The sequence below is a fragment of the Rhinatrema bivittatum genome, chromosome 13 (assembly GCF_901001135.1).
Source record: "Rhinatrema bivittatum chromosome 13, aRhiBiv1.1, whole genome shotgun sequence".
Taxonomy (NCBI): Eukaryota; Metazoa; Chordata; class Amphibia; order Gymnophiona; family Rhinatrematidae; genus Rhinatrema; species Rhinatrema bivittatum.
Window position 1 is genome coordinate 57178291 of NC_042627.1, and position 20910 is coordinate 57199200.

At 40.5% G+C, this 20910-nt stretch overlaps 1 protein-coding gene and 1 long non-coding RNA gene across 4 annotated transcripts in view; both read left to right on the forward strand.

The window, feature by feature from the left end:
• Positions 1–908: 908 nt before the first annotated feature.
• On the forward strand, positions 909–6004 carry LOC115075149. The gene is made up of 3 exons (XR_003852446.1): positions 909–983; positions 5023–5174; positions 5877–6004. It is a non-coding gene; the product is annotated as an uncharacterized LOC115075149 (long non-coding RNA).
• Positions 6005–10824: 4820 nt separating this feature from the next.
• SLC12A1 (solute carrier family 12 member 1) overlaps positions 10825–20910 on the forward strand; it is a 122652-nt gene continuing 112566 nt past the window's right edge. For 2 of the 3 annotated variants that reach the window (XM_029575062.1, XM_029575061.1), the window contains exons 1-2: positions 10825–10993; positions 14059–14646. In XM_029575062.1, coding sequence (XP_029430922.1) covers positions 14233–14646 — 414 coding nt within the window. In that variant the 5' untranslated portion in view covers positions 10825–10993; positions 14059–14232. The remainder of the gene's footprint in view (positions 10994–14058; positions 14647–20910) is intronic. The other variant, XM_029575060.1, reaches the window with a different exon arrangement.

Below are 20910 nucleotides of genomic sequence, written 5' to 3' on the forward strand. Positions count from 1 at the left end.
TGGTTCTGTTTATAAATGTCATAATAAATAAATATGCACTAAAATCCAACCCCATCCATAACCCCGCCCCCATATGACCAAAGCCCCACCCTCATCCCGCCCTCACCCCGCCCTCACAGGGCGAGGGCGGGGCGAGGGGTCACCGCAACATGAGGAACTGTATTACGGAGTCACGGCATTAGAAAGGTTGAGAACCACTGTATTAGAGGTTTATAAAATCATGCATGGGGTGGAACAGGTAAATAGGGAATGTCATAATGCCTCTGTATCGCTCCATGGTGAGACCGCACCTTGAATACTGTGTACAATTCTGGTCGCCGCATCTCAAAAAAGATATAATTGCGATGGAGAAGGTACAGAGAAGGGCTACCAAAATGATAAGGGGAATGGAACAGCTCCCCTATGAGGAAAGACTAGAGGTTAGGACTTTTCAGCTTGGAGAAGAGACGGCTGAGGGGGGGATATGATAGAGATGTTTAAAATCATGAGAGGTCTAGAATGGGTAGATGTGAATTGGTTATTTACTCTTTCAGATAGTAGAAAGACTAGGGGGCACTCCATGAAGTTAGCAAGGGGCACATTTAAAACTAATCGGAGAAAGTTCTTTTTTACTCAACGCACAATTAAACTCTGGAATTTGTTGCCAGAGGATGTGGTTAGTGCAGTTAGTATAGCTGTGTTTAAAAAAGGATTGAATAAGTTCTTGGAGGAGAAGTCCATTACCTGCTATTAAGTTCACTTAGAGAATAGCCACTGCCATTAGCAATGGTTACATGGAATAGACTTAGTTTTTGGGTACTTGCCAGGTTCTTATGGCCTGGATTGGCCACTGTTGGAAACAGGATGCTGGGCTTGATGGACCCTTGATCTAACCCAGTATGGCATTTTCTTATGTTCTTATTAGGCAGGTAGACTTGAGAAAGCTACCACTTGTCCACGGGAGTGAGCAACAAGGAATGGATCTATTCGTTGGGATCTGTCAGGTACGTCCTAGTTGGGGACAGGATGCTGGGGTTAGTGAACCTTTGGTCTGACCCAGTATGGCATATATCATGCTCTTATGTAACTAGGTGCAATGTATCACATCATATAACTGCTGCAATTTTAAATACTATACTTTATGAGAGGTTCTAACAAATATGAAATTGGTTTTCACAAATCGTGATCATGGCCTAGATGGAGACTGATGGAGTAGAACCAGCACCTAAAGTCCACCCATGCTATCAGGGAGTAGAAACAGGTGAGATAGTGCATAGAGTACCTGGTCATGACTGGAGGAGTAAAATGTTTTGTTTTTTTTTCTTGTGGGATGAACCATAGTGGGGTGATAGACGGTAGGTACATGAATCGCAGGTATCGCAAGGCACTGAATCTGTTTATTAGAGGGAAACATAAGTAAGGCCACCTCAAGTTCTGAGGACAGTTCAAGCAAAGACAGGTCGTCCAGACAAAACAGAGGCTTCAGCCTCATAATGATATTGATTATTGGCATTCCATGCCTGATTCAGCTGAGTTAGGAAAGCATCCTGCTTACAAGCCAGATCTCTAATCAAGGAACTAGAAAAAATCTTAGTATAAGGCTGCGAGAAAAGTCATGCTGCGGAGTTCTTAAAGCCAGATACAGCGAATAGTTTTATAGTTTTATAAGGAGAATAAATGCATTTTTGGGGGAGAGCAGACTGCCATCTCTCAGGCTTTGCCGCAGATTTTATGCAGGTCCATTGAATAATTTAACTTCCTCACAAGTCTATATTTATTTATTTATTTATTTATGGATTTTATATACCGGGAGTTCCTGTATACAATACATATCACTCCGGTTCACAGTTAAACGGTAATAACTACTGCCGTGTAGCAGTTTACATGGAACAAATCAGAAACTTGATCTAATAAGCAACTTGATCTAATAAGTTTCTAATAAACTTGATCTAATAAACTTGATCTAATAAACTTGATCTAATAAGTTTCTTGTTTGTGTGTAAACCTTCTGCATTCAGAGGGCTGTTACCCAGATTCTTTTTTCGGTGGGGAACTCATACAGTTCTTTTTGTGCAATATATGTTTTGGCTTCTTGATCTAGCTGCATTATTGTAAGCCTATTAGTATACCCTGGTTTATCCACCTGAGTGGGATGGGGTGATCTGACCACTGTACGCAGCATCTCTGCAGCAACTGAAAAATATATCCTGTGAAAGACTGTAGGAAACTATTGAGCGGCAACTACGGAGCCTGTGAGGCTAGTTACTTTACTAAAGGGTTTTTCCCAGTTTGGGGGGTAAATAGTCAAAACTGGGAGCACTGGAGTAAATTGTGCAGGTCTTTTTGCCCATGGGGTTTGCACCAGTAATCCAAGCAAAACTATGCTGGTATTTCTGCTGTGATTCCTGCCTAAGGGAAACTTCCATGCAGAGGCAGATGTGCCTGCTTTCTCTGCGTGTAACTTTGGCGCCAAACGCACATGGTTTTGAATAATCACGTCATGTTCTCTGTTCTGTCCCCCACCCTCTCTGTGCACATGGGACTGCCTCTGCAGAAAATGTAGTTCAATCACATGCATACTTTTACCCACAGATGAGTTGCACAATTTTTCAAGCCTCGATTTTCACAAGTAGCATGCATTTTCTACCTTCAGAATGAGGTTTGAATATTATCCAGCCTGTGTCTATGGGAAAAATGCTTAGTACTGGCTTGATGAGAGTTAGGATGTTTTTTATTGGGAGGGGAAATAGGAGTGGCTTAACCATTTGTTCGCTGGAGAATAATATTAAGCTTAAACAGCTTTGAGGATTTATTTGTGTCTCAAACGTTTTTGCTTTTAAAGGAACTGCTCACAAATAGTGAATTATGAGCCAGAAGTTTGAGTTGGCGTGCTACAGGCCATTGCCCAGAATGCCCTTTTGTGCACGTACAAAGTGTGTTTTTCAGTAATGTGATTTCTTCATTACTTCCAGCATTCAAATTATTCTAGGAGCTGCAAGCTAATATATACTCCCTGGCTTTCAAAAGTACTAATTTATGCATCAGAGAAAGTTCCACATACCATATTAATCACCAGGTTTTGTCAAGCGGAGTTGCATTAAAAACTCTTACATTATTCTTAGAAATAATTATCCAAGAAAGATAATTAGGTTGGAACCAAAAAGAGTGAGCTGAACATGTCTCTTGGATTGTAGTTTGCTAATAAACAGCAATTAGGTGGTGCCTGTCTCATGTGCCAAAGAGGTCCCTAAAATCAATATTTCACATTCTTCCCTTTCGATTCAGTCTAATTGTATGCATAAACACTTAAATTGGTTGGTGACATATTTTAAATTGAATTTTCAGTAATCCTTTTGGTTTATTGCTCATCGTAGACTGTTTAAAGCCTTAAGTAAATAACTCCCCTTCATTGCATTGTGACTCACCTCAGTAGTGAATAGCACAGATTAGTAAATGGGCAATGCAGTTTCTACAAAGAAAAAACAATCCATGGTTGAATGCTTATATTTTAGCAATTGTGTGGGAACTCTTTTTCCAATGAGTTTTGCCTATTCTCTGCCTAAGACAGAATGTCTTTGAGAGTAAAGTCCTTAGAATTTGCTCTCGTGTTTCTTATTAGAAAACTGAAGCTTTCAAATAACCAGTGGTCTTGTGAGAGGGAAAAACTAGCATGGCCCTAAAAATATGGGTTGAGAGAGGGACGGAGGAGGGAGTGTAACATTGACTGAAATGTTAACAAAAATAAAAGAGAGGAAAAGAATTATGCTTAAACATCCACTATTTATATGAATAAGGAAGCAGTAAAATAGCAGAGAGAATATATTTTTTAATTTATGAGGTTAGAGGATTAGGAATGCAGGAAACAATGGTTCCTTCTGCCCTCTTGCATCATTCTATTTTGACCTCTATAATTAATATTGTGAGGCTGATATCGAAATGTTTTCTGCAGGCAACTTTTTTAGTTGCCTGCATAAAACCAGATGTTTGAATATTTCCCCCCACTGGCTGCATACATTTTCTGCAAACAACTCTTTTGTGCAAATAAACTTTATCCAAACAAAAACGAGCATCAATGCAGGCATTCCGGGGTCAAGGCTAAACCTTAGACAGTAAGCACATATATTGAGTGTTCTCTGACTAAAGCTATACACACAAGCATGTGTGGGAAAAATTGCTGTCCTAACTTATGGGCCGATACAGTAAAGTCCGCGGGAGAGCAGGCGAACGCCCGCTCTCCTATGCGCACGATTCAGTATGCAAATTAGGCTCGGTGGTAAAAACAGATAAAAGGAGGCGCTAGGGACACTAGCGCGTCCCTAGCGCCTCCTTTTGGACTGGAGCGGTGGCTGTCAGCGGGTTTGACAGCCTACGCTCAATTTTGCCGGGGTCGGTTCTCGAGCCCGCTGACAGCCATGGGTTCGGAAACCGGACGCCGGCAAAATTGAGCATCCGGTTTTCGACCCGCGAGCCGCGGGCCGACTTCAAATTTATTTATTTATTTTTTTTTTACTTGTGGTAACTTTTGGGACCTCCAACTTAATATCGCCATGATATTAAGTCAGAGGGTGCACAGAAAAGCAGTTTTTACTGCTTTTCTGTGCACTTTCCCGGTGCCCGAAGAAATTAGCGCCTACATTTGGGTAGGCGCTAATTTCTGAAAGTAAAATGTGCGGCTTGGCTGCACTTTTTCCTTTCTGAATCGCGCGGGAATACCTAATAGGGCCATCAACATGCATTTGCATGTTGCGGGTGCTATTAGGTTCAGGGGGGTTGGACATGCGTTTTCGGCCCCTTACTGAATAAGGGTTAAAGCTAGCGTGTCGAAAACGCGCGTCCAATCGAGGGTTTGGAGCGCACTGTACTGTATCGGCCCATTAGTCTGGGTAAGGTTACATATGTATTATCCATGTATATTGAGTGGCAGACGTATACGAGCAAGTCCCGCTCAATATTTGTGAAAAGTTGCGTGGTAATTTAACCTACATAAACTTTCTGCTTGATTGCTTTCTGAATATTAACCTCTGTGTCTTCCACCTCTTGCAGGAGTCTCCCATCTTCGGACTCCATCGTCCATTTCCTGCTCTCCTAGATGGAAACTCAGCATGATTCTACCAACTCTACAGAGGAAAGCATGTGCCACGGTGCTGCCTGCCCTACAGGAAAAATCTGGCCGCGCAGGGGTAGAAACAAATTATGTAAGAAAAGAGGATTATACTGAAATGATGCTTCAGGGCATACAGTAGAATATTTGCAATTCATACCGAGTTGCAAGCCTTATTCCTCACAACATTCCTGCAGGATGTTGGTATCCCACAATAATGCACACATTAGCCCGATTGGTACATGTATATAGACCAAGTGATAACTGGAGGAAGGAGAGATGCAAGAAAGAAGGTAACAGACTAAAGGGACAGAAATGGTGCATTATGGAAGATGGTAGTGTGGTGAGAGTGAATGACACAGGGAAGATAGAGGGAGGGGGACAGAAAACTAAAGAAAAGGGAGTGTTGCCAGAATCAGTTGTTAAGTCCTCAGAATGACCACATCCAAGTCCACTAGTTGCAGGAAGATGGGTTAACCTTTATGTGCAACATAATCGTCTTTCTTTTATCCTTCTCATTATTTCTGTATTTCATAATGCAGCTTATAAATGCATATGTAGCAAAAGAGGTATATTCTGGTTAATACTCTTAGCTTTTCCATAGTATTAAGAACTCTCAGGAATTAAGGCTCAGCATATTGTATAAAGAATACTGGGTTTCTATCCTGGGCTTCCCTGCCTGCCTTTTCTTTATCTGTAGAAATGGTGTTAAAGATGTAAGTAGATAGGTAGTGTTCAAGAAATGGCTTATGGACTTGTTCTTTTCTATGTGTTTTCTTCTTTTGCTGCCACATAGGGACATATTGCTCTTGTAGCTGCAGATGGAGAGGCGACAGCCCAGCTCCAGTAGATCCAGGGAGGCAAAGAGAAGAGCCACATCTACCACCATCATCTTTTCCTCATTCTTCAAAGAAGAAACTAAAGGTGTAGGGCTTTTTTTGTTTATAGGGGAAAGGGGAGTTGTAAAAGGTTTGTATTGTGTCATATATCTAATGTGTGGTGCTAGTTCTTATGAAATATGTCAGGGGTAGGCAACCTTGGTCCTGGAATGCCACAAACAGGTCTGCTTTTTAGGATATCCACAATGAATATGCATGATGTGTGTTTGCATGCACAGCCTCCATGTATGCGGATATCTCATGCATGTTCATTGTGGATGTCTTGAAAACCAGACCCTTTTGTGTCACTTCAGGACAGGAGTTGCCTGCCCCTGGAATATGTTCAATGCTGGCCTGTGTATGTTACAAAAATTATGAATGTTGAAAGGTAAATAGAGGTTTTGCATGTGTAATGCAATGGAGGGTTGTGAGTGAATGTGCATTATTGCTTGTATGATATGGAGCAGATAGGATGTTGTAATGCTAAAACTAACTGAAATATTCATTACTTTCAGCACTGAACTGTAGATCATACCTTTAGCTTCTAATCACATTCCTCTGCAAAGAAAAGTTATTTTTTTATTGACAAACCTGTATGAAGCAGGCTAGCATGTCTTGCTGCAAGAAAGATCCTGAATTGAAAGAATATTTTCAGGCCACAAAGCAAGATTTTTCTTGCGATTCTGTCAGGCTGCCCCCCCCTACTGCTGACATGGCCTTATATGAGAGTGAAACAGCATCCAGGAAATCAGGAGAAGGCATAAGACAGAGGCTTCAATCAACAAAGCAGATATGAAATGCTGGCACGCCAAACCAAAATGTGAAAATAATGGGGTCATAAGTGACTTTTTTTTGCTGCAGTAGCTAAGCTTAAAAGTGACATCTGGGACGTAGGAAACTGTGTTGCGGAGGTAAAGCAGAAAATGGAAGAGCATAAGGCTTGCCATACTGGGTCAGACCAAGGGCCCATCAAGCCCAGTATCCTGTTTCCAACAGTGGCCAAGCCAGGTCACAAGTATCTGGCAGGATCCCAAGGGGTAGATAGATTCCAGCTACTTATCCCAAGAATAAGCAGTGGATTTCTGCAACTCCACCTTAATAATGGTTTATGGACTTTTCCTCCAGGAACTTGACTAAACCTTTTTCAAATGCAGCTACACTAATAGCTTTCACCACAGGCTAAGGAGATTGTTGATCTGCATAAAAAATGATACACACCAGATACTAGCAAGGAAGAGCTATTAGAAAAACTGGATGATCTGGAGAATAGAATACACTGAAAGAATTTGTGTATTCAGAGGTCCCAGAGAACACAGTTTTCTGTCCCGGAACCACTGATGCAAAAGATCTTACTTGGGAGGCATGAATAATAAGAGACCAAGAGACATCATAATTGGACTCCATTATTCCCAGATAAAGAGGAACTTATGCAGAAAGCAAAGAAGAGCACCTCATCCAGTTCAAGAATATTAAACCAGTGGTTTTCATTGATGTTTCAGCTGTGAAACTTCAGAAGCAAAGAGAAGTGGGCAAAATAACAGCTGCTCTGAGGTGGTCATATGCCTTTTGTTTGTGATTTAAAATAAATGGAGCAGGTACTGATGCATATAATCAATCAGAGGTTTTGGAGGTCCTTAAAAGATGCAGGAATTTCTTGCCAAGAGGCCCGGGTGAGTAAATATGAGGTCCCAAAGAGATTCCCCCAAGGTGGAAGAAAGTCAGCGAGAAGCAAAAGGCTGAAAAGATTTTCAACCAGCCTATCCCATTAAGCTGAAGCTCTTACTAGTGCTTCCCAATGGGACCTTACAGGCACGTGTTAACTCAGCATATTTGATGGTGGTGACTGGTTTTGATTTGTTGCACTCATGTTTGTTGTTCAGCAAGAAGGTAATGAAAGTTAATTATAATCAAAATGTCCTCTAGAATTCTGAGATCTTCTGCAGTATCAATATTAAAACATTTTTTGACCTAGGGAAAATCTGAAGTGAATCAGTATCCTGAGGGGACCATATGGTTTATGCTAGAAGTGTATGTTCCCATGAAACATGACTTGATGATACAGAATATTACAACATGGCTGCCACTGAGGAGTGGCAACAGTGCACTAAAGTCAGACAGGGTAAAATGGAAGTCCTACTTCACACAAAGCTTATAACTAATAGTCCCGTGGATATCATAAGGTCCATATCATGAGGTCCATAGGGAGTTGCCATGCAGATCTGCTTATGTATAACTGGCTAACTAGTGCTGTATACTGCCTCTCTCTCCTGCACTCTGTATCTCCCATAGCTCTTCTTGTTGCAGCCGCCACATCTGTTCCATCTGTAACCTCCAATCCATCTCAGCACCGACAAGTCCATCCCATTACCCAGCTCTCTGAAACTGATTTTAAATAAAAAAAACTCTGGAGCTTTCTGATCTTGACTCTGTCACATTAAACTGGAAATTCTTATCTGTGTGTCTCAGCTAGATTATAAACTTCATTGAGCAGAAACAATCTCTATTTTATGTATCTATATAGTGCTGTGTATATCTAGTAATGCTAATGAAATGTTTAGTAGCAGTAGTAGGTATAGAAATTGGCCATATCTGATCCAGAGAGCACCAGCATCTGACCATCCAACTCAGTGGGTGCTCTCCACTGTTGGGACCAGCGCCAGCGGTGCTCTGCACAAGCTATCTGAAAATATGGTGAAAGGCCTCCTCTTACAACCTTGGCGGAGGCCATTGGGGTGGAGAGGGGAAAGCCATTTGGTTTCTAGCTGTGGTCTGTAAGTTCTTAACTTCTGTTTGTACATCGCCTAGGGCTTCTGATTAGGTGAATCAAATATTCTAAATAAATAAATCAGGACAGAGATGGCTGAGCTTCGAAAAAGAGTCTTGTAGTTTCTCGGAAGGTTTAAAGACGTGGCACCCCAGAACATGCCTCAAGCCAACCCTGAGAACATCTGCAATGGTCTTTGAACTGACTGACTACATCTATAACAGTAAAAGTCATCACAATCATGTATTCTACTGTTAAGTGGCCCTTTAGTGCAGACATTAAAACCAGTGTGCTTTATTCATTATGGCATGTATAACAATGCTTGAAGACTAAAACCCAATTTGCATATAATGTTCCTTTATATGCATGGCAGGTACGTGCCAGTTTTAGGGCACACCTGCTAACATCAACTGAGCCTTGCTTAGTGTGCAAGCTGGGGCTTTAGTACTTGACATATTATTTTATGGTGCACGCTAAACAGTCGGGGACGGTAACTTTCAAAGCAGCACGTGGGCACACGTGTGCATGTTTGTCAGCCTGCGCCCAAGAACGCAGTCATTTTATAACATACGCGCATATATGTGCGCATGTTATAAAATCGCCTTAATGTGCGTACGCGTGCTCTCAATTTTAAATGGATGTGAGCATGTTCCTACCACGTAAGTGGGGACATTTTACAAGGGATGCGCGCTGTCACCGTTGTTACTTTTCCTAGTTCGTTCCCAGTTCACCCAGTTAAGGGATAGGACTTCCAACTTCCCCTCCCCCCACCCAGTTTAATTCCTTCCCCCCCGTTAGCCCCAACCTTTAGAACCCTGCTGACTTGCTTAGATTGTTTTGTTTTTGTACTTACACGTCATCCATAGCAGAAGTAAAGTTACGCAGCAGGGGACCCCGGCGCGCGTCTGTGTGCGTACGTTTTTACTCACTCATCTCTTGGCCAGGCTCCAACACGCCCTGCCCCGACCATGCCCACACCAAGCCCTTGTGGGAACCTTTCATTTGTGCGCGTAGCTGCGTGTAGGCGCATACATGGGCGACTTTTAAAAACTGGCGCACACCGACTCGACTTGTGTGCATATCCCCCGGTTTTGGCATGCGCCGGGCTTTTAAAATTCACCTGTTAGCGTGCACCCTAGCCTTTAATTCTTAGGCCTAGTGAAACTAGGGAGCTAGATTTAATTGCTCAGAAGCTATAAATCTTCACCCCAGAAGACTTACTTGGCTATCTCCGGAGTAAGTTGGCTTGATCTGTTTGAAAATTGCCTTCTGAGGAGACAATTTTCAAAGTTATTTATGTGGGTAAAAAACATTTTAGCCACATTAATTGGTTGCCTGAAAATTGCCGACCCTCAGTGTAGCTAAAGGTCCATGTGTTATTCCACAATGTGTGCTCGCTTCACTCCATTGAGAGGAGATGTTCTTGGGAGTCGGATTTATATCGGAGGAGGAAAGGTACAGATGTAAATGGCATCCTCAAACATATGCGGGCGCTTTTCTACAAGAAGCAGGTGTATGTGGCCACTAATGCTTTGTATCTGTGGCAGTTTTGAAGCAAAAATATGAAAATAGATGAAAAGACCCTGGGTAAAAAGTAGACCTGGTCTTTGTCCCAGTTCGAAAATTGTCCCCTAAAGGTGCATTTGTGTTTCAGCTTCTATAATGTGTCCATAATTGTGCATTATGCATATATTTGTACAGATGCTTATACAAAAATGAAAATACAAAAGAAGCTATATAGACTATAAAAGCCTATAAAATTAAATAACCATTCATTTTAATAGGAAAGGAGAGAAATACATACATATTGCCCTGAATTGTACCAACAACTATTACTCAACTTCTGTATCAAGTGTAGCAGAACTCTTTTTATTCTGATTGACTCTCAAGGGGTTCACGTGGAGTTACAGGTACTGGTTGATTTTTAACAATCCAGAATGTGCCTCTAAGCAAGTAAACAAATGTGCCTTAAATTGTGCTGCCAAATTTCTGATTGGATGATGCACATGATATTTTGAACGAAGAAAGACTGAAGCCAATAAAATGAACCCAAGGAACATACGTGGGAAGGGCAGAGCCCATGTACTGTGAAATAAGAGAAGGATACTCCTTGACACATGACTTGGGTGGAATGGTATTCTCTGCAGAGTATGGTTATTTGTCCACAGTGTATTAACACTCTTAAGACCAAGCTTGAGCTCAATGGAAAACAAGAGCAGCTGACAAGACTCTGATGATTTGCTCTGAAGAACAAAGTATAGCTTGTCAAAGGTAATACACCATTTTATTTATATAAAGGAAAATAAGTGTTGGAAAGGGCACTAAAAAAATCTTCTAAAGGGGGTTTGCTACAGTCACAGATGGGAGAAACCCTTTGAAAATAGATCTCATACTTTAGCCTATTGTGATGGTATAATATATTTGCCTTAAAGCTACAGTGCAAAAAAAAAATGTTTATGAGCAATCCTGTCTATAAGTGGGCAATATCTGAATTACTATTTCATTCTTTCTCCTGAGACTTTATCTTTCAATAAAAAGGTGGAGAATAGCTTGTCTGTAAAAGATGTATATGAATTAATATATGACATTTTGGAAAATGTTATAGGTGGAATATAGCTACAGCATAAGAATTTTATTTGGAAGTGGAGATTAATTATTTAAATATATTTACCTGCTTTACAACAGGAAAAAGCCTTAGCTTTCTTTCGTAGAAAAAATATTTTCTTTTATTGCACGCACCCTTTTGACAAGTTTTAGTCTAACTGGACTCCACTATTGCTAAGATGTGGGCCTGAATTAACATAGGTGTTCCCAGCAAATATGAACAAGCCTTAATAAATCAAGCCCATGTTTTGTTTTGTTTTTAAGTGCTGCATAGTATACATTAGTTACTGCTGTTAAATTCACCTTTCTTCAATTATTTATACCATTACTACAGCATTTTATCACTTAATAGATTTGAACTTTAAAAATGTTTTTCCATAATTTTTCTAAGTTCAACTTTTCTGTGCCAGTTATTAGTAAATTGTTGCAAGTGAATTTTTTAAATTTGGAACATGAGAGGAGAAGTCCTGTTTTTATGACTATTAAAGATGCCCATATTGTTACATGAGCTTAATATATAGTTTTTTCTATAACTGTTTGTAGAAACTATTACCTGTATAAATAAGTTATATTTTTCTGAGGTTCAATTTATTTAAAGTTTTCCTCCATTCTGTGCATATGGATAAAACTTAAAAAAAAATAAGACCCTTCTTGCACTTTTTTGTGTGAATAGTGAAAATGTCTTATGGAATACAAGAGCCCTAAGCTAATAGTAAACTAATAAACTTTGATCATAGTTCTGCACAGATAACGTAAGTTGTGGAAAACTTCCACTGCATTTAGAAACACCAATAGTGTGGCAGAACATTAATTTTTGTGCTTCATTCTCCACTCTAATTAAACTAGAAATGGAAACAAAATTCAAAAGAATATGGGATAAACAGAGGCTCTCTAGTAGCTAGTGGTAGGAAATAAAGAACCAAGGTAACGTTGCTGTAATATTTCTGCATGCCAATTATAACCCTAAACAGCTTGCTGGGCAAACATACTGAATGAAACATTTTGGTGTTTATTTGGCAACATTTGCTATGTTACTTTTTTTTCCCTTCAAAAAGGATCATTGGCAAAATAAGTAAATTCCTTACCCTGTGAAAATAGTATTGTGTTCTGTTTTGAAGGTTTTCTGAAAATTGGTAAATCAAAACAAATTTTACTATAACCATTACTAAAATAAGCAGTTTCACAGTGTACCAAGGACATTTCCACTGGAAATTTAGTACATGTAAAGTAGAATGTATTTTCTCCAATTCCGTGGCAACCCTTTTTGAGGTGTAGAGTCCTTTCTCTGTAATTGTGCCACATTTTCAACAGTTGCAGATTCAGCGGGACCTTATTTTTATGGGATTTTTTACTCCCATTTTTATTCCTTTAGCACAAATAGTGAATAGCAGTTCATACACTATGGGCAGCTGCTCTGCAGCCAGATATTTATTCCCTGCAACATGCTAAATTAATCTGTCAGATCAGTCTTATTGGCCAATTTAACCTTTTGCAATGAATAAAATATTTGCGACTGATGATTTCTTGATTTTATTATTTATTTTTTTATGAAGAATGGTAAGGTTCCTGTTTTTCCATTGTTGCTCTGCATAGAGAGGTTGGCTTGTTGTGGGTTCTAGTTCAGTTCTCAGCATGTTTCTATTTATACTTTCTGGTCTCTTTAGTCTGTATTTGGTCAGGGTGTGTCTGGGTTCTCCATGTGTGACTGAGGTGAGGAATTCTGCTACCATATAATTTATCTAGGGATCTATAGCAGTCTGATTTGTTCTGTTTTCCTAAAAGAAGGTGTATTGGTGTTGTAGGGCCTGGTGCAGTGTAGCCTTTTCATAGATAAGTTTGTTACTGTTTGAATTCTAGCAGTTAGGGTTGTTTTGGTATGAGAGGTTTATTATATTGTAATGGTAATTATGTTTATTCGTGGCTTTCTGAGGGCCAAGCCTACGCTTAGCACGCATTACAAAAACTCTAATTCCATAGGAGTTCCAAGTGTCTTTTGTGCAGAGTTTTCTGGTTGGCACCATAGCAGTGCATGTAAATATGATATGCAGGTTGTAAGTGATATTTTGCCTCAGAAGACTGTACTTTTAAATGTTCTTTTTTCATGTAAAATCTGTTATAAATGCATAATTGAATTGTGTGTGTGTAAGGTTGTAAAGTTTGCCTAGGGTACCTAATACCCTTCCCTTGACCATTTGGAGAACAGTATCAGTTTTAAAAATTAAATTCCTTACAAGAACTGGGCTTTTTTTTGATGGGCCCAGGACAGAGACTGAAGGAATCGGGGGGGGGGAGGCGCAGCACAGTAATTGTTTGCACAGGGCAGCAAAAAATCTAGCACCGACCCTGTTTGATGTGACCCCCTTAGAAAATGGGGCCCTGAGTGCTTGTTCTTGGAAAGTATCAATGGCTACCCAACCTGTCTTTGGGTATTCATATAACTTTAAAAATAAAATAAGGAGATGCAGTACTCCATAAATGTTTAAGCCTTGAAATCCTATTCGTGGCATAGATGAAATTCACCATACTAATGAACATTTCACTTTGCTAAGCCGTCATCAGAGTATTATTACATTTTACTGGTGTTCTGAACGCCTCTGTTCTGTACTGGCCCATTTGTTCTGGTAGTCTTACTTTCCACTGAACCCCACTTTCATTCTTTTTTTGAATGTAACATACATTTCTTTTAAGTGAATTCCATATAATTTGGGATCATATTTTCTGCCTTTTCATAGCTTGCGCAAGAGGACTGCTGGAGCTGAAACCTTCAAGCAAATCTCCATTGAATCTTTCTAGATCAAGAATCATGACACTTTAAATGCCACATCATAACAAATAATAGATCTCAGTCAAGATTAAGTTAAAATAACTACAGCAGCAGCTAATATCAACTTACAGCTCAAAGGAAGATGTCATTGAATAACTGTCCAAATTTATTTTTTGATGCAAGCCCAGGTAGTCCTACTCGTTTTCAGGTCAATGTCATTAATGAAGGTCATGATAATGCAGCATGTGAAGAGGACAAAGACCCTCCACAATACGAAGAAACTTCTTTTGCTGATGACGAACACAGGCTCAGAATTAGTTTCAGGCCCGGAAATAGGGAGTTATTTAACAACATCATTCAAAATGGGGACACTATCAAAACTGATGGAAGTTTTCATCCCTATGACACCCTTAATAACACATATTATCTGAAAACATTTGGCCATAACACGATGGACGCAGTTCCTAAGATTGACTATTACCGAAATACTGGCAGCATGAGCGGGATAAAAAAAAACAGACCCAGCTTGATAGATATTCATGAACAGCTCTCAAAGGTAAGTAATAGGAAGCTTACAACATGTTCAATTTATTAACTGCCTCATTCCTAACAGGGTCATTTATCTAAACGCGATGCAGCCTTATTGTGTGCATTAGGGCCTTATCGCGTGCAATAATGATGTACCGCACACGATAACAGCTGCATCGCGGCGGGATTATTGAAATGAGGGGAAGGGGAGGAGTGTGGGCGGGATTTGGGCAGGGTTATGCCCCGGCAGTGCTACGGGCAATAATGTTTTCCACATTATCGCCGGCAGGACCATGGGAAATATCACCTTTTCCCGTGACACTATGGGTTTGAAAGTGTGTGGCCCGGCCGCAATGGCGGCCGGCGAAAAACACACCACAACAATGAGGCTGACTGCACAATTTCGCCCCCCCCCCCCCCGGCACCTTTTTTTTACCGTGACTCATCATTCTGCTATAAATATAGAGAATGATGAATCTAGCTACCAGGCTTTTGCTTAACCCATATGTTTGTAGTTTTGTGCATGGGAGGTATCATAAGCAGAACTATCTGTATGTAAATTTTGCATTTTAGGAAGTATAAACTTGATATGATTGATGCATCTAGATGTCCAGCTTTTAGTCATTATGGGAGTAATTTTATAACGGCCCACCTACAGTGTAAGTTACATCAGTTTTCAAAGCATATTTAGGTGCATAGTCCACTTTGAAAATTATCCCACCAAATTTACCTGCACAGAATTACACCTGTTCTTATACCATGAAAAATGTTCAAGAAAATGTATGCACCTACTTGTGAAAAAGTAAAAGTATGTGTGTAAATACAAACTCTGCCCTCGGGAATGCCGCCACTCAATCCAGGTAAACTTGTGCATATTCAGAGCTTATGCATATAAGTTTACCGGCATAGCCGGCGGGCAATTGTATAACAGGCCATTTTCAGAGAAAAAGCACCATTTCATCTGAGAAAAAGGCTTTGAAAATTGCCTCCTACATCCTATGTACCGTATACCTGTGAGAGGTAGGGTACATAATATTATTTCTCCTCTGCATAATGAGGCTCAAACTAAATAGGAATCCTTACAAGTACTCTAAACCATGAAATCATGACTATACCTAGAGAGTTTATTCCTTTATTCTTATGAGCCTTTTATAAATCATTCTGGCTGGCATATATCTTCTGCTTAGAAGGGGTTTATGCACCAGAAAAGGCTGTACTGATGCAAGGAAGCCCATTGCAGAACTCAATCTGAGCTCTTGCCACGATATGCCATGCTAAGGTCTGACACTTTGCTTCCTTGTTTGCTTTGAGTTGCCTTTAGTTTTCTAAATAGATGTATTTTATTTTTAATTGGTTTGCTGAGCAATTTTGGATGTTTCCTTTAAGTTCTGGAGTCTCTCTCTCTCTTTTTTTTTCTTTTACTTTCAGATGTACAGCCTTTGGGAGCATTTGGGTTCTGTGGTGTAATTTAACAAACTCTTAAATTTGAAGCATTTAATTCTCTTGGACAGATTTTGTTTTTGAGGGAAAATTCCATTCCTTAATTGTTGGAGAAATAGTACATCATGCAATTCATTTATGTGAAAAATTAATGAATTCAATTGCACAGTGCTGTGACTTTCCAGAAACTATTGTATAATCTTTCCTAACTTCAGGCTGGGGGATGGACATATCTGAAGGAGTAGGAGTCAGCCAAAATAAACATAGTCAATGAGAGAGTTTTCAAAAATAAGTGACATGGAGGCACCATATCTTCTCTGTGCCTTTGTTTTACACCTAGGAAGGATAACACTTTCAAACAGTTGCAAGCGATGGCATATATACAAGTACATGGCCATTGTATTTTATAACCCACGCATACCACGTACACAAGTAGTATAAAATACACATATTTTTACCCTGCAACATACATGCGTATGTATACTTACATGCAAATACATAAAATGCATTGAAAGTGGATATTTCAATGGATTGACCGCGTGTATTTTTCCTACCAATTTAAAAAATATATGCACGTATATTTTACACATGAAAGTAAAGTGGCAATTGCGTAAATCCTGACTTATGCACGAAAGTCGGCATATTTTAAAATAGGTGCCTTTAAGTGAAAAGACCAGTTTACCAATTACTCCACCAGCTCGCCAAGTCCTCCATGTCATTGAGATCCTCGTGGTTCTTCAGCCTCAACTCCCACCCAGTTCACCCAGGGCTTCCACCCAGCCAATAGTACAAAATAAACAGGTTTAATATCACTTACACAAGATAATTAGCAGGTGTAAAATAATGTGAATAACTTATGTGCAAAATGTTGTCCCCCACTCCGGATCGCCCCTAAACTGCTCCCTTTTTATGTGTGTATATGTGTGATGAAAGCAAAAATACACATGCATGTTTGAGGATTATAAAACAGCATGTCCACGAGTAGATACTCATTAACGTGTGTATATGCTAATTTCTATGTGCGTTCACCCAATTATGTACATTAAGGGCCTCATTTTCCAAGCCGCTCGCACGCGATAAGGGACCTTTCGCACGCGAAAAGTCCCTTATCGCGTGCGATACCAGGATGGAGGTGGAGTCGGCCCCGGAAGAGGAGGAGTCGGGGCGTCACCGGGGCCGACTCTGAGCCGACGCCGCGGACAGTGAAAAGGTAGGTGCCTTTTCGCTGCCTATTTCGCTCCCAATAGCGACACACTATGGTGTCGCTATTGGGTGCGAAATCGGCAGCGATCGCACCGCGACGGTGCGATCGCTGCCGGCTAGTGCAGGCCCGCCCCCCGTTTCGGACCCCCGCCCCTCATCTTCTAAAGTATTGCAGGCCTGCGATACTTTAGAAAATGAGGCCCTAAGTTTCATTTTGGTATTAACATAGTCAAATAGCAACATTATGAGACAGGCCTTGTGTGTTTATACTCCTTTTATGATCAGTTTACAAAAAGACCAAGTGATCTTTGGATACTGAAATGGGACACCAGATATGGTTGTGACAGGTCGCTGCTGGTGACCTGCTCCAAACACCTACTGGATTTCCTGGTAACAACAGCCTGGCCAAGCACTTGCAACAAACAGTGTCTTTACATTATTCGAGTCTCTGTTCCTTTACAGATAGCAGTTCCATGCGCCTGAGGCACCAGGATCAGTCTGGACATGCACAGTAGGCATTTAACCAAGGCTCTTAAGTGGCAACATAAAACACCCCTCCCTGCTCCTCCCACCTGGAGTGCTAGCTCTCTGCCTACCATGGTCCTGCTTCATCTGACCCTCACTTCTCCAACTGCATATACTACCTCCCTGCAGTCTTCTCCACTAAAGAGACTTTGTTCTCTCTAAATAATCCTGGATTCCCCAGCAACAGCTAAACTTAGCAATGAGATGAAGCCCAGCCACAGACATAAAAAATTGCCCTGGGTACCAAATTTTGAAGGGCGCCAAATACCCAGGGCACTGAGGAGTGCAACTGCACCAAGGAAAAGCCTGCCCCCGCTGTTCATGTCAAAGGGACGCTAGTGTGGAGAGAGAGGAGAGGGTGGAGGGGGAAAGGGCCCGCTCCACCTTTCTGCTCTCCAGGGGACTCCCCACTCCCACTCTCAAACCCTGACTCTGGGTACCAAAATCTTCAATCCCACCCATGGTTGAGATAACTTAACAATTACATTTTCAGAACAAGTCGAGAAATATTATGAAAAAAACAATATTGCATGAAAGAAACAAGCATTCAGATATTCAGTGCTACCATGAAAGTGCTATAAAAATAATGTTCTGAAGTTCTTTGCAAGCTTAACAAATAGTTCTCACCTCTTAAGCTGAGCCAAGTAACATCTCATGTTTATTTGTCTTATTTTAAGAGTCAAGAACATTTCTCTTATTTTTGACCCGGGTGTTTCCTCCTGCTCCTTTGGGTTTCTAGCTCCATTGGAACCAGCACCGGGACCCTGGTGCCGTGAACCTTCATTTGCAACTACCTGGGAGTTTTCCCCTATTTTCTATCTACTCCCAACCTTGCGGTGACAGTACTGGGCCAGGGACCATGCGGAAGGGCAATTATGGGTCCTGAATCTGGCCATTAGGTATCACCCTTGAGTAATGACCACAGTTAGGTGAGTAGATCCGCAGCATCCCCAGCCCCAGCTGACCCGGGGATCGATCTGGGGATGTTCTGCATGGCCACCAGACTGACCCAAGAACACTTCTAAGCTTGAGAAAGACAGCGTAGGGACAAGAAAAACTGAACGATATTTTTCCTGTCCATTCTGAGTTTCTGCATCACATTTTGCATGTTATTTATTTATGTTATTTATTTATTTATTTAAGTGTTTTTTATACCGAGATACGCTGAGAACATCATCTCGGTTTACAGTTAAATTAATTCAGCAAGAAGCTTTACCAAGAACAGATAACAATATGTAATAACAGGATACTAAATATAGTATGATTAACTGGTATGAGGGTGGTATTTACAAGGAGGATTTACAAGGCGTATTTACAAGGGGGGTGGTGAGTGAAGAGAGGGGGTACATCGAGAGAGGGTTTAGGTTATATAGGACATGTTATTTGAGGGATATGTTACCCCAGTGGGTAAAAATATGTCTTTTCAGTAACTTGTTTGCATTCTGAGACAATTTTTTCTGTCATACTCGAATAGACCAGACCACATTAGTACAATACACACAAAAATCCTTCACCACACCTAGAATTCTGTTCTGATAGTTGCATGAAATATAAAGTAAAGTGTACTGGGAACAAGTGAAAAATATAAGTTGAGTTTCAACATCTGCTTTGATGGTCTTTTGAAATGGCATTTCACTCACACCTGATCAAAACACTCAGTGAAAGGTTAGCACAGGTAATGAATAACCATTCCCTACAGCACAGAAATTTATAGTGCATTTATGGAAGTTAGGCACTTTAATTTATGATAATGGAGTGTGAAAGAACACATTCATTTAAAGTATGTAGGAAACAACTGGTTTCAGGTGGCAATGACTAAACCTTTTGTTTTTTGCCTTTGAGATTTTGAGTCCCAGGTCAGAAGAGAAAGAAACAAGAATAAGCACACTCGCTCGTCACCCTGTGTAGTTAGGAATGAAGGCTGATGGCGCCGTAGACCAACAGAGGCCAAAAACAAATACTTATCCCATAGAAAGCACTTGCCATTGTTACAAACGTATTTAGTCTTTTCTTAAGCTGCTATATTTTGGTAGTCCAGATACATTTGACCGTACATCCTGCTTTTCTCCTTCTGAAACATAGGCTTCCTGAACCATGTCACATTCTGCTACCAACAATCAGCTCGTAAAAAAATTAAACTAATTAGAAAATGATTTCTTTTGTGAAAAAACTGTACTGAACATAAGAAGAGGTCTATGGGTGCCACAAAGCTGAATGTTGCCATTAAAATGGCCTGGGTGAGGAATAAGCTGTGGACTCAACAAGATGAACGCAAGCTTCCCAGCTGCTGAGCCTCGCCACTGTATTTGTGCTTACAGCAGGGATGTACTGTTGTTGGAAAAGATATGGAAACAACAAAATCTGTTTGGTTTTGTGTCGTTAGCAATCCAGAACTACACAAAAACAAAATTTTTTCTTTTTTTTTTTTTTTTCATTTTATTTTGCACTACATCAGGGTAATTTTAAAAGGAACGTGTGTGCGCCCATAAACCCCGGTAATGTCATGCGAGTGGAGATACGCTGAAATTTTATTTCATGCGTGCAAGTACGTGCAAACCATTTAAAATAACTATCCTGCGCCTATGAGGCTCGTTCAAATGTCCCGCGCATATTTTGGCTAGGACTTTAGCGGCTTTTACATGTCTATGCAGGTGGATTTTAAAAGCATGCTCGCATAATGGAAAAAACAGTTTTTCTAATTAGTCCACCAGTTTGCCCAGTCGATACTGAGGTCTCGAAGACCTGTTTGGCTCTTCATTCTGCAAACCCCAAACTTGACCCCGAACTCTCACGCTATGCTAAAAGCCCTAAAGCTCGAGATCTCCAGATTTGCTCTTCATCAGGACCTACAACGCGAGCCATGGTCAGTTTTTTTTTTTAAATACAGACTTATGCGCATAATTCTTTGCCCCGCCCATGTTCCATCTCCTTCTTTTTGACACACGCACGAGTATGTGCGCTTGTACTTCTCAGCTTCTTAAAATCTGCATTGCTCATGTGTGGCCCACAATTTGCACCTTTAAAATCTACCTCAATGGTGTAAGTACACTATAATGAAAAATAAAATTAAATGAACACTTCTAACTGGCAACAGCAAGCTAAATCAGTGATGTCAGCTCTTCCC